Source organism: Anolis sagrei, chromosome 2, assembly GCF_037176765.1.
Source record: "Anolis sagrei isolate rAnoSag1 chromosome 2, rAnoSag1.mat, whole genome shotgun sequence".
Lineage (NCBI taxonomy): Eukaryota > Metazoa > Chordata > Lepidosauria > Squamata > Dactyloidae > Anolis > Anolis sagrei.
In genome coordinates this window covers 271361986-271378750 of record NC_090022.1, presented here as the reverse complement: position 1 = coordinate 271378750, position 16765 = coordinate 271361986, and the positions used below count along the sequence as shown (strand labels likewise).

Below are 16765 nucleotides of genomic sequence, written 5' to 3'. Positions count from 1 at the left end.
AGAAAAGAACTTGCCTAAGGGACTACAATGTTCGTGGAGCTTCCTAAGGCTGAGCCATTTACCAGAACAAAAGTTGACAAGCCAAATATTCTTCCACACCAAGGCAGTATCAGGATGAACAATGTTTTAGAAGCATGTTTCTCAAGCAGTGGGGCAATCCCTTGAGATTTGTTAGTTTTTAACTCCCATAACATGGTCAATGTTAAGAGATTTCTGGAACTTGTCCAAATACCTGGAGTCTCCCAACTGCTGAGATACAGGGATAGTGAATGTGCCCTCTCTCTCTCTCTCTCTCTCTCTCTCTCTCTCTCTCTCTATATATATATATATATATATATATATATATATATATATATAATATATATATGACCTCATCAACCTTAGTTAGCATAGCAGATGATGAGTCAATTTTCCATGTAGCAAATAAGACTTTACAGCTCAAAAAGCGATGCTGTGAGAGTTGAAGTGCATTGCAATTCTGCATTTTCTCTCAGAATCAAGTACCAATAAATTGTCAAAGGCTTTCACAGCTGGAATCACTGGGTTGCGGTATTTTCCAAGTTGTATGGCCAAGTTCCAGAAGCATTATCTCCTGACATTTCATCCACGTCCTCAGAGGTTGTGAGGTATACCAATACATTCACTTAGGTTGCACTTTTGGTGACCTACAAAACATTTCTGATGAAAAGAGCCTCTATTTTAAACTTGCTACAAACCATACCCACTATTTTTGTATAAATCGAATAAAGCTGCATCCCCTCATGTTGGTGGAAGATATGCAAGCACAACACTCAGTCCACCCCATTTGATTGAGGAATCAATTTCACCTGGAACCAAATGTGAGATCTTATACCTTTTCCTCATTGACCCTGGGAAGCAGTTTTACCTAGCAGATGTACATATTAACAGAAAAGACATATCGAAACCATTGTTCAGGTTTTCCCCAATCTTTATTGCCAACAAAAGTTTATTTAAAAATCACAGTTACAAAAAAAATGTGTGTAATAAATACTTCACTTTAGGCTGTAATAAATAAAAAATATCAACAAGGAATGCACTTTGCCAGCCACAAGTGTGATCAGTTCTTGGAAGAAATACGAGGAAACGTATGGCCATAGTTCACAGTTAAGCAGCCAGAAGCTGCCCCCTTACAGTTATTCCACAACCAAAAGTCCCTCCCTCCCAATTCCGAGTGATATTCACAGTTTAAGTCCTCCATCACAACAAGTTGCTGTGGAGCTTCAAGTTCAACTCCCCCTTCAGAAGGGTACAAACAAAGAAATCTGCATTCCAAAAAAAATCTTCGTCACACCATTAATCCAACAACGACGATCAAAGGCTCCATGTCTGGTCCCAGCCCAGCACACAAGATGATAAGTGTTCGTACCAGTCCCTATTTCTCACGCATGGGCATATTCATCTTTCTCTTCTCAACTCTTCCACAGTAGACTTCAGTAAGAGAAGTCCTTTTGGTTTTAGAAGAGTTGTTTTAATTACACCTTTGCAACAACATATTCAATGCATATTCCATTCGATGCTTCAGCTCCAATGAACATCCAGACACCAGAAGTGTGGTTAAGCGAAATGTTGTCGATAACCTATCTTCATTGATGTAAGTAAGCAGATACTCTTCATTTTGGTTGCAAATGATGATTTTTGTGTGATCATGGTAGAAGTTCACCTGTCAAGAAATGAAGATTTGTAGCTTAGTGCATTTTGTTTCAGCCTCTTAGACCTGAGCATGTTTTGCACATGTTATTGTACTTCGAGTTTGTCAGCTAAATTTTCTCTGCAAGGCCCTGCTCTGGGTGGACTGATCTAAATGGCCTTTGCTCAGTGAATTTTAATCCATGTTTCCTGTCTTAAATATTCATATTTGCTGAACAGGAAAGCATACTAAGTACTTGCTGTAAACACTTAAGGAGTATTTTGTAACTGGTTGAGTTTTAACAACAAAGTCAAGAGTTTAGTCATGCTAAATTACATCTGACAGAAGGATGAGATCTGTTTGGTTCCTCAGATTCAAGAGCTAGGGCCATTCCACACAGCCCTATATCCCAGGATATCAAGGCAGAAAAATCCCACAATATCTGTTTTGAACTGGTTTATCTGAGTCCACACTCAGATAATGTGGGATTTTCTGCCTTGACATCCTGGGATATCAGGCTGTGTGAAAGGGCCCCTAGATAGAAGTCTTCTGTATGATTGGAGGAAGCAAGGCCCATGATAGGAAGGGGACTTCATTCTGCATAATCTGATGGTCTACATTTAAAACTTTTCATAAATAGGAATAACACTCTCCAGACCTTTGAAAACACAGAGCAGGTAGATCAAGAGCACAAAGTAATCTATATTGGCTCTACAGAAGTCTTTCCAGCAATATGAGAGAAAATCGAATGGACTGTAGTGCTCATAACAAGTTGTATTCTTCAAATCCAGCAGTAAGACACAATAAGACCCACTACAATGCCATTCATAAGGTTTACTTTCAGGTGAATAGATGCAATTTTACATAGTAGTGTCTTTTTGCATGTGACTGACAGATGGCCATATTTCATTTACAAAAGACTGCAACTGTGAGATGACCAGTTTTGTAAAAACTGAATTCAGATTTCCTTCATGAGTCATGATTTCAAAACCACACAACTGCTTTCTGTGTGTGTTTTAGTTTTCAGCCAGTCACCTACCCACCATAACATAGCCCAACTGGGTTGTTCTCCAAGACTCTGCCAGCAATTGCACACTAAGCTGCTTCACCAAGAGTCACAAGAAACCTTAAGCTCCCTACATGTGGAAACATGAACAGATGGGCCAAAAGCCAACTGCTGAAATTCAGTAGAACTTCAAAAAAAAAATGTCAACTTAAGACATTTCCCAGGATTCAATGGGTCTACTCTATCTGATAATAATAAAATGGAATATGGTATGCTGCCTTATGTTGATTCGGGTTATTGGTCCATCCATTACATTTCTGTCAACTATAACCAACAATGGCTTTCCAGGACTTTAGGCAGGGTTATTTTCTAGTCTCATCTGGAGATGTCTACTATTCCTCTAGACATCTCCCATCTAAGTACTAACCAAACTCACTACTGCCCTCAATCTGGAAATTTCAGAAGATCAGATGTGTTTCGTATGGCCTAAGTTGCATTTAGACCATAATTACCAAAATGATGTGAGTGCAATTGTACGTTGTTTTTATTTAGGTTTCTTGATTTTAGAAAAAGTTGCCTAAAAAATCATTGCAAGCTGTGCTCAGTTTGTAAAGTTAGATTTTTGCCTATTGATCTTATTGTATAATTGTAAGTTGCCTTTTTTATTTGTGGAAGTTGCACTTTTGGCCAACATGCCTAGTAAGCAGTCATCTCCTTCATGTGACAGTCTTTTTTTTAACAGTCTAATTGCAAGAATGCTAGCTGCTAAAGCATCCAATTGCAGGAAGCATCTTAAGACAGTTTATTCTTAGTACACAATGGCATTGGATGCATCTAGGGAAATGTGTCCACAAACAAGGATGCTGAAAAGCAACACAGCATACCTGAAATGTGCCATCATTGAAGAGCATCATCAATGCTTTGTCCGATTTTAACCATTGCAGAAGGTAAAGTCTGGGTCTGCGGACATCCGTTACACTGGGGAGGTCACCTCCCTAGAAAAGAAAAAAGCATGTTGCTTAGAACACAGCTTGCTATATCAAGTCAGCCATAAAAGTCTTCAGAGTCTTTCATCCCCACAACTTACATCCATGAGATTCTCCTCCATGTAATGAGAGAAGTATTTCAGGATAGTCACTTGACTAATGAATTGCTCAGGGGCCTCTGTAGCTGAGAAAACTGAACACTGGCCAAGCTCTGCATAGTAGTGGACTGTTCTGCAAAACAAAAAGTACAACAGGTTAGGGTTTAAGATGAAGAAAGGGGGAATCATTAGGTGACACAATGGATTTATATCAGCCACTTACTTTTTGTCTGGAAGAAGACTCATGTGTGCACCATTGTTGAACAGAACACCCACAGTGTGGTCCGAGAGCTGATAGCCAAAGCCATATTTGTTTGAATAGTCCACCCATTTCGTGACCCACTGGAAAGAGGCTGTCAGCTGTTCCTTGGGAATATGGTCCGATTCTGGCATATTCTCCAGGCATCCACGTAACACTCTCGCAACAGTGTCTGCCACACTTCCCATTGTACTATCTTCAAGGCCTGAGAGGGGGAAAGAAGGCATGTTCATGGTTTTTGACAAAAAAGTTGGGAACAAGACTACCATATCAAGCTCCCTTTGATTACTCTCCTAGATTATGGTGTGAGGATCCTAGCTACAGAAGCTATACTACAGATTACTGCATTGGATGTGGAGAAAACCTTTTCAGTATACACAATATTTTTAAAGAGTCTTTTGAAAAGAATGACAGTTTTGTGACTTTTCCCATCATATTTGAGATCTGCCACTGATATACCTCATCATTATGGTAGAAAAGGAGGGGGCAGGATAGAATGTGGATTCCTAGGGTTTATTTCACACTTTTCCTTGAAGTACAGGCTAAAAAAACTCGCCGCCTACTCAGCATATGTTGATACAGTAGAAGACATGTGTCATACTTACACTCACTGCTGCTACTGCAACTTCCCAGAGTCCCTCGAACTATCATGCGGATAGCATCTATTTGCTTGGTTTCCGTCAGTATACTAGGTTTGGCCACAGTGAGGCTAGGAGGCTGAATTTCCTGAAAAAAGAGAACACTATATAAATTCCAAGCATAGCCAGGAGCAACTTGATACAAATCTCAAAACAAATGACTACTGCTACATTATTATTCAAGGTGTATGGTGGTTACATCTCATCAGAAGAAATGCTTATTATTTTAGAAACAAGGGTTTCATTGTGCATCTCTGTATTTCATATGAACTCAGCACGAGGATTTCTATCATGAAAAACAAGGCTACATTGTCTCATTTTGTCATCAACCAATGATTGCCACCATTCATTTTACAGCAGTGGTTCTCAACCTGTGAGTCTCCAGGTAAACTGGCTGGGATTTCTGGGAGTTGTAGGCCAAAACACCTGGGGACCCACAAGCTGAGAACCACTGTTCTACAGCCATGATAGCAGATGGTGGTTTACCACCGCTCATTTCTATGCAGAAATACAGAAAGACCCATTCAAGAAGAATCTACCACTATGTTCTGTCTCTTCATCTCCTCAGTACTTGAGAACAAAAAATTCTATTCCTGCTTGACTCCAACCAGAGTACCATTTCGCTGTCTAACAGGACCTCCACCAAGCTGGTGTCCTCCAAATGTATTTATCATTTTCATAATCTTGTCTTGATATCATGGCACCATAGAAGTAGCAGTCTAGGATATCTTGGGGGGGGGGGGGGGGGCATCAGACCCAGAAAGCTGCTATAGCTTCCAGCATTTGGCAGAATTACTCTTTTTTGGACAACAGCTCTTTAATAACCGAGCTGGCTAAATTTAGGAAGTTATAGTCCAAAAAGTATTTTGCTAGCCTCTGAGCTTAATCAAATATGTCAGAAAGTGGTTCAATGAACGACTCATAAGCATCTAATTTACTTATTGGATGTCTATCCTGTCTTTCTCCTGAGATAGTATCCAAGGCAGTTCTTTCCTTTGACATTCAGATCTGGTTTTTTGTTTTTGTTTTTTGTCATTTTGCCATTATTGTCAAGTATGTCATTGTAAAGAATGGGGGAGGAAAGTTATATTACCCCTTCTAATGTCTAGGTTACTAGGTCCTTAATTCCTACACATCTGCTACAAAGGGCATGTTTCTGTGTTTAAAAATAAAGCTTGAGCACACTGACATTTTCAATCACAGATTTATCCTAAGCTAAAACTCCTTCTAAGAATGAGAAGAGATACCCAGCTGTATCTCAAAGGATAAATGTAGTGCTGAGAACAGACACACAGATGCTCACTGATTTCTGCTAATGAGTTCTGGAGTCAACAGAAGCACAGAGATCCCTCGGGCAAATGTCAAAGGCCACAACATCCATGACACAAAATGATTCCCAAGCTCTCTGAGTGGAAGGATTTGCTAGCCACTCATTTCAAAACTCTGCTCAGCAGTACAATCAAGACCCTTCCAGAACTGTACCAAAGCCTGGTAGAGTCATTTTTGGAGCACAATTTGCACACTGGCTGGGGGATTCTGGAAACTGTAGTCCAAAAAGAACTTTCCCAGACTCTGGTGATTATTACATGGTCATCTCACACCTACCTCCTCCAGGCGGTGCTTAATGGGCAACTGGGTGATTGAGGTCTTTTTCAAGTCATGTCTCAGCTTATATATTTCTTCATCTTCTTTAGCAAGTCGATCTGAGGGAAAAAATGAAATGCACAAATTGTAAGCTTTGATGCCACACCACTAATACACTTGGTATATGAAATTTCCTGCTGTATTTTCTAGCAGGGAATATGCCTTCACTTTATTGTAGCCATTGTTACCCAGTTTTCTTGGTGATCAGAGAAATACATACAATTATCACCAAGGCAGCACCATTAATGAGTGGGTAGAACAGGAATGACAGCATGTGGCCAATAATAATGTTGGCAGACCAGATTGACTCTGTTGCCTGTTGACAGCTCTGTAACAAAGCCTGGCTGCAACTGCACGCAACATCCACACGCCTTCAGAAGTGGCAGTAGTTTAGAATTAAAGTGCTTGCTACTGTCACATAGCCAAAAGGAAACCAACTGAACACCCCAATGTGTTGCTACAAATACATTGCAAGGCAGAAGCAGGTGTGCAGAAATCTCTACCTAGTCACAAACAGATCCTTACTGTGTGTGTCGAAATATCTTGCTTTTTCCTTCTTGCCCCCAAAGAGAGCTGCTGCAGCCTTCTTGAAGAAATTCTTTGCAGGGCTTGACAAGTTGAAATCAGGAACTGTATGACAGCAGCTAGCTGGAAGCCTCTCTGGTGTGAAGCCCTGAGGGAACAAGATATATTAAAAACTGGCTGTCAAACAAGCTGGCGGCTGTATACGGCACAAAGCAAAACCACTGCCACCACCCTGAGTTGTGAAAAGCAAAAGAAAAGGATACAAACCAGCAAAAAGAAGTCATGCCGAACAATGTCGTCTAAGGTGGGGCGGTCTTCGGGGTTTTTTGACAACATGGTTGCAATCAAGTGCTTTGCAGGAGGCAAAAGAGATGATGGCAAGGAGTATTTTGCTTCCCTAATGCATCTGTAGGTTTCCTTCAGATTTGTTGTTTCAAATGGAGGCCTTCCCAGAAGCATTGTATACCTGTCAAAAAGAAAAACAAACTCATCTCATTATTTCAATCTTGCTAAATTGCCTCCAGCCAACAATATTTCTCAAATTATTCCTTCCGAAAAAAACTGGTGGGTTTTTTGAAGCCACTGCCGTAGGGCTATTCTGTCAAATACAGAGGAAGCTCCCATAAGTGCTGAAATCCTGATCAGAGCTGGCATTGTGAAACACTAAAACAACATCATCACACCAGATTGTGAAAGAACCAAAGGGTCTGGACTGCTGAGAAGAGGTTGGAACTGCATCCACTGTCTTCTCAGGTGCAAAACCTTAAAAATGCTTACCTATGAAAGTCTTAAGAGATATTTTTACCCAAACCAGTTCAAAGACCAACTGTTTGCCTGGCTGGCTTGTGATACAAGCATAAGTCATCAACAGAATCCTTGTCTTGGTATCTTATTTAGCATTCGCATGTCAACAGATATTTAGTTCAAATAGTAGGAAGTACTTTAGAAGGGGCCTATAACTCCTCAGTGGAGCATAAATTTTGTATTCAGAAGACCATGGATTCCATTCTTGTCAATCAGGTAAAAGGTCTATGGTTTTTAGAGAAGGAAGCGGGGATGGAGGAGTAGAAGGATGTCTGAAATTCTGAAGAGCTCTAGAATCTGGCCCTCCAGATTGTTGACTACTGGCCAAGCTGGCTGGAGCTTCTGGGAATCAAGGGCCAAAACAGGTAAGAGACCCAAAGTCTGGGAACCACTGCCATGGCCTATTAGGCATGAGAACACTATAATAATTGGACCAATGGTTTGACCAGTCTTAAGCAACACTGTGTGTTCAGAAATCCTATCATCTCACAGTGGTTCCCACTGTTTTGGACCTCAACTCCCAGAGATCGAAGCCATCTTACTGGCTGTTAGGAATTGTGGGAGTTGAAGTTCAAAACATCTGGAGGCCCAAAGGTTGTGAACCACTGACTTGGCTCCATTCTATATTCCATTTCTCAGAGGAATGAGTTTCCACGTCTTGCACCAGCTCTAGCCCTCACAACGTTTGTAAGGATGCAGAATTACTAAATCAAGGTGCTATGCATTGTATCCTATATGGACTTTAAAAAACTGTTCGAAACTTTTCAGATACTCACATGACACAACCTAGGGCCCATATGTCAGACTCACAGCCATGGCCCTGTTTGTTGAGCACTTCTGGGGAAAGGTAATTTGGTGTGCCACAGATTGTTCTGAAAAAAATGCAACAGAGAGTTAAAATCTATCCATTCAACAGCAATAAACAGCCTTCTCAACTTTAAAAGTATGCCTTCATGAAACTAAAGGCAATCTAGTCATCAGTGGGCATGTTCTAACTTGTCCCTGGGTTTTGATCAAGAGACCATAAGTTTAGACTGGTCAGATTCCATCCTATGAGTAAGTTGCTCAAAACCATCCTTTGTCATGGGCATGCTCATAACACGGTAGCAAAAGGCCAGTTGCAAGAAGTAAACTATGCAGAGACAGAATACTGTAGTTTTGCTGTAACTGCTGATGCCTGCTACCATAATAGCAGCTCAGGGCTGACAATTCATATTAACTTTCTCTGAATGTGTTCTGTACGTGCTATTGCATCAAGCAGAAAAAGTCAGCATGAACTGACCACTCAACCAGTAGTAGGCATTACGTGGTCCCTCAGGTACTGCTGGATGGTAGCTTCCATCAGTCCTCACCACTGGGAAAGTTGTCCAGCACTGATAGGAACTGCAGTACAATATACAATCATAGAGCTGGAAGAGATTCCAATGGCATGTAGTCCACCTCCATGCCACTGCAGGAATCCTCTATTAAAGTACCAGAGGAGTGAGATCAATCACTTATCTGGAAAGCACTAATTTGCTCACCCTGTAGCAAAAGACCACAATAGGAAATTCTGCTCAACTACTGGATTCTCTCAATGAATAATTACACCTCACAAAAACCAACATCTTCTACAGCTATTATTTTGAATGGTGTAATTTTAATAACTGTTTTTAAATTGTGTTGTTTAACAGATGGGTTTCTAATATAAATGTTATTGTATTATCAATGTTTTAATTTTATGTTTATGTTCTAATGTCATGCTATGTTTTATGTTTAATATGGTTAGGTTTTTAATTAATAGTTGTATGTTATAATCTAGTTATGTGTCTTGTTTTTCACATGTATGTACAGCATTGAATGTTGCCATTATTATGTTGGAAACCGCATTGAGTCTCCTCAGGGGAAGAAATGCAGTATATAAATGCAGTAAATAAATAAACAAACTAGGAATTAGAGCTCTAGAGACTATTCAAAGGAAACCTGAAAGCAAGATGGTGGTAGAAATAACATTTAGGCAAATGTTTTCCTTCCCAAAGGCTTACCGTCTCCTATGCTCCAATGGTTCAAGTCTTGCTGCCAAACCAAAGTCACCCACTTTCAACTCCATCGCGTCATTAATGAAGAAATTGCCTGCAGACATAAAGAGAGAGGAAAGCCAGTTGAGTTCAGAGCTGCACAGAAATGCAGTAGACATGTGCAGGCTTGTCCCTCAAGGAGCCCAGCACATAGCTAAACGGCTCTTTCTTTTATGAATGAGTACTTAATGCTCTTACTCAAGCATTCCAGGACTCCCTTGCAAAATATGTTGATCCTATCAATTAATCCCCGTAAGTGCAGTTTGAGCAGCCACAAGGTCTATGAGAAAAGCATTGTTCTTTCAGGGAAGGGTTTGTCGCCTTACCTAGTTTCAGATCTCGGTGCAAGATCTCTTGCTCGTGAAGGTATTTTAATCCCGACACAATCTGCCTGAGGTAGTATCGCACTTCTGGTGCTGTCAAGACCTTCCTCGCTTTCAAAATGTGAGCCATAGACTGGAGAGAAGGAAAAAACAATAGATAAGGTCACCCGGCTGAGCGCACACCTAAGATTCCACATATGTAGAAAACTAGAGTTAATGAAAGGGGTAAGGACTGCCTGGAGAAGCTATGGGAGGTACCTTTTACATATTAAACATTTCACATTAGCTCCCAGCGCCAGGAGAGCGAATACCGGATTTCTCCCAATTGACGCTCACCCTTCGGCTGCAGTACTCAAGGAGAATGTAAATGTTCTCTTTGTCCTCAAAGTAGTGGTAGAACTGCACAATGTGGCGGTGGTTGAGCATCCTGTGCAACTCGATCTCTTTATCAATCTGGAGGAAATGCAAGAGGAGAAGAACAAGAGAGGCATTATTGGCACCGGTGGCTGCAGGCGGTGGGAAGAAGACAGGGTTTACACGTGAGCAAACCACTGGAGGAGGAAAAGGGAAGGGCAGCCAAAGCACGGAAAGGGATTCCTGAAAGTCATGTCATCAGAGCCAAAACACACACACACACACACACCTTTTCCCTTTGATGAGGTTTAGCGACTCGGCTGTGAGGAATGATCTTTGCGGCATAGACTTTGTTCGTCGTCAGATCCGTCATCTCGTAACACTTTGCAAAGCCACCCTGAAGAGACAAGGCAGACAAAGCATATTAGATGTGACAGCACAGGAAGGAGCTGTCTTCTCCCATTCCCCACCCCTGCCCTGCTTTGGAGAGAAAGTCGGCAGAGAAATCACACAATGAGCCAAGGCAGGAATACAGAGAACATGAAAAATGAGTCCAAGCCATTTTGTGAGAATCAGGAACGGTCTTAATCGTTGGCTCAAGAATTGACAAACCAGGGCTTTATCACCGAGGCAAGACTCTGGGACTATAAAGATAAAACAATTCAAGCCTCATCTCTTGCAATCAGAACAAAGCCTAGCTAGAATGGGCTAAATGCCTATACCAGGATAGCCATCCACTTTTCCCTTGATGGTCATCACAACCATAGGAAGGCAGGCTGTTTTTCTACATTCATCCTTTTCCTTTTGTGACACACAATTGCCTACCTCGCCCCGTGCACAGAAGGAAAAGTGCAGCAGACAACAGCTGTCTGCTGCAAGTGCATGCAGCAAGAAAGAGAAATGGGAATCAAACAGCCATATTCAGGGCTGGTCTTGTCATTCACCACCTAGGGATGCAGTAGTGGCCTCCGTGGTGGGGTGGGGGAAAGGGGTACTGTTATATACATATTAGCAGTATTTGCTCCTTCTAAAGACATTCTCATATATATATATATATATATATATATATATATTTGAGGGGGGGGGTTAATTCTGGAGGGGGGAACTGGCAATTTGAAAAATATGGCCGTAAATATAATGAATTATAAAGTCAAGATCGTAAGTACACTCTCGTCATTCCAACAGTTTCAAGTTGTGTGTGTTCAATTTCTTTTTTGGACATTGGTTGTCCAAAAATGATGTTAGCCATTTTGGGGAGAGGGGATGAAAGTAGGGTCTCTAAAGGAGGCAAACAAGGCTGTTGTCACTGCCCTGGCTGTATTCATTCTGTATGATGGCATGCATGCTCTCTATTTGCTTTACATCAAGCATGGGCCAACTTGGGCCCTCTGGGTGTTTTGGACCTCAACTCCCACCATTCCTAAAAGCCTCACACCCTTTCCTTTCCCCGCTCAGCTGAGGCTGTTAGGAATGGTAAGAGTTGAGGTCCAAAACACTCAGAGGGCCCAAGTTGGCCCATGCCTGCTCTCCATGTAACCTGTGGGCTGCATAGACCTCTTTTGGGGAGCCACCTTCTCCACAGGTCCACCTGAGCCAAGTCCACTGGCAAGAGATGGCTCCAAGAACTGCCTTCAAGCAGTGAAATGAAAATGAGAGAGAAACACAAGGAGCAGAGAGAGGAGCCACCTGCGCCTAGAAACTGCAGGTTGGATATTCATGAATACCCACATCCAATCATTAATTATCCTAATGAGTTTCTTTTTTAAAGAGAGAGAGCAAGAATGATGGGAAGGGGTCAAATGGAGGCTGTGATGAGATGGAGAGGCTTAAAGGGTGGCAAGAAAGAAAGGAAGGAAAGAAAGAAAGAAAGAAGGCAGAAGGGAGGAAGGAAATTAGGAAGGAAGGTAGGATGGAAGGAAGGATTAAAGGTAAGAAGGAAAGAAGGGTGGACTGAAGGATGGAAGGAAGAAAGGAAGGAAGGAAGGAAGGATTAAAGGTAGGAAGGAAAGAAGGGAGGGAAGAAGGGTGGACTGAAGGATGGAAGGTAGGTAGGAAGAAAGGAAGGTAGGAAGGAAGGATTAAAGGTAGGAAGGAAAGAAGGATGGAAGGAAGGAAAGAAGAGAGTGTGTAGGTCTGTATGTGCATGGAATGCCCAAACGAGGCAGTGAGTCTGGTAACAAGAACAATGGGGTGCATCTACACTGCAGAATTCATGCCTTTTGGCCCCGCTTCACCTGCCATGGAATCACAGGGGCTCGTAATGCTACAGCCTCTGGAGCCTTGTCTTCCTGAGAGGGCCAACTGCAATCCCGGCGGTGCCAGAGCGCCTGAATCCCCCCCCCCTCGGTGGGCTTCTCCAGAGCCAGCAACTCCACACACGGTGGCGGGGCAGGTGGGGGCGTTTTACCTTGCCCAGCACTTTGCCCCGGCAGTAGCGCCTTCCCGTGGTGGGGTCGGTAATAATCCGCGAGATCTCGGTGGTGCCGTGCGGGTGGTGCTCGGCGGGCTCGGCCAGGGAGGCGCCCGCCGCCTTCTTCCTCCGCGACTCCCCGTGGGAAGCCTTGCCCAATCCCAGCGCCTGCTCCGCCATCCTGCCGCTGCTCCCGGTGCTGCTGCTGCTGTTGCTCCCGCTGCTGGCCGGCTGGTAAGCGATAGTCCGCAATAAATCCATCGCAGCCGCCGCGTCGGAGGCAGAGAGAGAGAGAGTGATTGAGGGAGAAGGAGGAAGACTCGTCTCGCCTTTCCCTCCGCCCGGACCTGCCTACCCAACTGGCCCGTTCCTTTCCCTCGCAGTGCCAAGCGAAGGGCTGCGCGGGAGTTTTTATATCGCGCCGGGGGAAAGCCCCGCCTTCGAATCCGTGACGTCACAATACGCGGTGCTCGAGGCCCCGCCCCCTCCCCGGAACCTTAACTCTACGAAATCTGAGCAAGTCATAGAATCATAGAATCAAAGAGTTGGAAGAGACCTCATGGGCCATCCAGTCCAACCCCCTGCCAAGAAGCAGGAATATTGCATTCAAATCACCCCTGACAGATGGCCATCCAGCCCCTGTTTAAAAGCTTCCAAAGAAGGAGCCTCCACCACACTCCGGGCCAGAGAGTTCCACTGCTGAACGGCTCTCACAGTCAGGAAGTTCTTCCTCATGTTCAGATGGAATCTCCTCTCTTGTAGTTTGAAGCCATTGTTCCATTGCGTCCTAGTCTCCAAGGAAGCAGAAAACAAGCTTGCTCCCTCCTCCCTTGGGACCTCAACTCCCATGCCTGATCTACGCTGTGGAATTAATGCAGTTATTGACTCCATTGTAACTGCCCTGGCTCCATGCTATGGAATCCTAGGAGATCTTTATTTACCCTTCTCTTTCAGGGAACAATGGCTTCAGACTACAAGAAAGGAGATTCCATCTGAACATTAGGAAGGGCTTCCTGACTGAGAGCTGTTCAGCAGTGGAACTCTCTGCCCCGGCATGTGGTGGAGGCTCCTTCTTAGGAAGCGTTTAAACAGAGGCTGGATGGCCATCTGTTGAGGTGCTTTCAGAAGTGGCCCTAGGTAGTTTTCAATGGTAAGCAAACAGTATTTTGCCCCCCCCCCCCCAACCAATCACAGATATATATTTTCTGTTCGTTGTGGGAGTTCTGTGTGCCATATTTGGTTCAATTCCATCATTGGTGGAGTTCAGAATGCTCTTTGATTGTAGGTGAACTATACATCCCAGTAACTACAACTCGCATATGTCAAGGTCTATTTTCCCCCAAGAGTGCCTCAAGAGTGCCCTGGGGCAAAATCAACTATACTGTGATTGCTTACTTTGCGTAATGGGTTGAGCCGCCCCTGGGTGCTTTGAATGCAGTTTTCCTGCTTCTTATAAGGGGGTTAGACTGGATGGCCCATGAGGTCTCTTCCAACTCTATGATTCTATGAGTCTAAGGTTTAGGGTTCAGGTTATGTATATTGTATATGTATATTGAGTTCCCAGGGTGAGGCAGAAGGGGGGAGAGATTTAAAGGCACCGCACACCTTTTTTTGCTAGCTATCCCTGCTTTGCTTTGCAGTCTCTCTTGATTGGCTGCCTCTCTCCTGAGGGGGAGGGTGAAACTGGCTACCAGTCTTAAAAAACTCTAAAATTACAACAGCAAAACAGCAGAGAGGAAACAACCAGGCACATCTTAACACCTCTCAACAAAAGATTTTCCCAGGCTCAGGCAGGCCTTCAAATGCTAATGAAGGTGGTCAGTTGAAGCATTCACACCTAGCTCTAGCAGAGAAGAGCTCTTTGCCCCACCCCAGCCATTCCACAGATATATAAACCCATTGTCCTATTTCCAACAGACCTCACTACCTCTGAGGATGCTTGCCATAGATGCAGGCGAAACGTCAGGAGAAATGCCTCTAGAACATGGCCCTATAGCCCGAAAAACTCACAAGAACCAAGGGTGAAACCGCCTTCCACACTCCATCAATGCCAGGAAGCAGGATTAGAATGCCACTCTCGGCAATAGCAACCATTCATAAACTGGGAGGAATAACCCCGCAAAACAGCGAGTCCGTAAAGAGCGAACCCCAAAGTAGCGAGGGAACACTGTAAATTCTACGTGTTGATTAATCCAGAGTCTCCAATTTTCTCTGACTTCCACAGGCAACTACATTACGTCCGGAATCCGGTCCTTTGCAGCCCCCAGAAAGGCAACAGCTGCAACACCAAAGGATAAATCTCTGGGATTAATGTCTCAGGTGCAAGGGAGAAAGAGCATGCCCTTGGTCTGTTCCCTCATTTTCTCCCCATATGGCTTTCCGATGAGTAGCCTATGTGGTGAGCACATTGCTAGGCTTAGGAAGGCCCACATTCAGGAGACTGAGCTGTGTCAGTCTTTATTGGAGTAACAGAGAGGAGCCGAACAGCATGCCTGCCTTGTGTCATTCATGCCAAGGTCATTCAAGGACAAGCCCAGGCTGGCCACTCTCTTAGACTGACCCTCACTACTTGGACAAAGATGGACCACCATGACAACAAGGCATTGTTTGAAAGCTTCACTGCCTCCCCTTTGCAGTTTTTCCCTCCTTATTTTTCAAAAAACACATTTAAGCATTAAAAATACATTATTATTATTATTATTATTATTATTATTATTATTATTATTATTATTGACAACAAACTCGCATGCTAATTAAAATGCATGCCTCCCATATTCCTAAAACAATAGCCATTAGCTGCTTGGCATTGGGCATAGACATAGAAATATAGAACAAGATGCTTTTCTTTGATCAAAACCAGTCCTCTCCTTGGATTCCTGGAAAAGAAAAATGGACAGCAAAAAATCCCTCTCCCCACAATGTAGAAGGTGTAACAACAGGAATGCGACAACATGCAATGGCCCAAAAGACAACATTTATCAATGTTTAACCTTGGCCAGTCTTCCTGGCCTATGTTTCTGAATTCAGCTTTCCAGCAAATAGTTTAAAGATTGCTTCGCTGTTGCTAGGTGGGTTACCTGCCCAGGCTCAGACATGAAGTCATGCATAAATTCCTGCTTTTATTGCTGTGGAAATTATAGTTTCAATCAGGAGCGACCCCTGGTGGTTTCGTGCAATTGGCACATGCGCTAGTTAGAGACGCAAGCAGCCTGGGAAACTGAATGATAACAATCTACTGGACTGGCAGAGCCACCAGGCCAAATTACAAACCATGGCATGATAATTGCTACTCCTTTGCCCTTCATCTTGTTGGGATCAACCTATAAAGTGAAATCCAAAACTTTGCCTTTGTTTCCTCAGATCTCAAACCAAAAGGAGATGCCCAAACATACGGGATTTTTTTTTAATTTTTGGAGAAAAAAAGCTTTTCGAACAGTGTACTGAATTATGTAAATTATGTGTTATTCAATCAACACCAGCCCAAAATTGGATAAGGGGCTGGCCCCTGCCCTTGTGATCTTGGCACTTGCAAGCGCTTCCAGCCTCCCAGCCTGGGCTGCCTCGATGCCTAATGATGCTGTGCCAGGGTACATGTTGTGCGTGCACATGCCCACCGACAAGGTAGCCACGGCAGGGGAACAAACAAAGAGGATGAAAGGAGGAGAGATAAAGGCTGCTGGAGCAAAAAGAGAGGGAAAGATGGCATAAGGAAGGACTGGGGAGTGTTGCATTGGGATAGGGAAAAATCGAGGTCAAATCCACACTTCAACATGGGTGCACCTATACTCGAATTAATGTAGTTTGATACCACTTTAACTGTCATGGCTCAATGCTATGGAATCCTGGGAGTTTTAGTTTTACCACGTCTTTAACCGTTTTTCATGAAAAGTGCTGGTGCTTCATCAAACTACAACTCTCAGGATTCTACAGCATTGTTGTGTGGCAGTTAAATTGGGTCAAACTACATTAATTTGACTATAGATACACCCATGTTGAAGTGTGGATTTGACCTT

At 43.3% G+C, this 16765-nt stretch overlaps 1 protein-coding gene across 1 annotated transcript; it reads right to left on the bottom strand.

The window, feature by feature from the left end:
- Positions 1-928: 928 nt before the first annotated feature.
- On the bottom strand, positions 929-13148 carry PLK2 (polo like kinase 2). Its single transcript, XM_060761512.2, has 14 exons — positions 12750-13148; positions 10632-10739; positions 10325-10441; positions 9992-10121; positions 9633-9720; positions 8385-8480; positions 7072-7270; positions 6805-6952; positions 6241-6338; positions 4603-4723; positions 3962-4202; positions 3742-3871; positions 3539-3649; positions 929-1681 (listed from the first exon to the last, which is right to left on the bottom strand). Exons 1-14 carry the CDS (start codon positions 13011-13013, stop codon positions 1490-1492), a joined length of 2043 nt encoding a protein of 680 aa, XP_060617495.2. The 5' UTR covers positions 13014-13148; the 3' UTR covers positions 929-1489.
- Positions 13149-16765: the final 3617 nt, after the last annotated feature.

Bases quoted from the DNA above. Each gene is read 5' to 3' on its own strand.
- PLK2 (XM_060761512.2), bottom strand. From the start codon at position 13,013: ATGGATTTATTGCGGACTATCGCTTACCAGCCGGCCAGCAGCGGGAGC. The intron at 4,724-6,240 runs GTAGGTGTGAGA...CTCTTTTTTCAG, and splicing joins TTAAGCACCGCCTGGAGGAG to GAAATTCAGCCTCCTAGCCT. The intron at 1,682-3,538 runs GTATGCTGTGTT...ATTTCTTGACAG, and splicing joins TCAATGATGGCACATTTCAG to GTGAACTTCTACCATGATCA.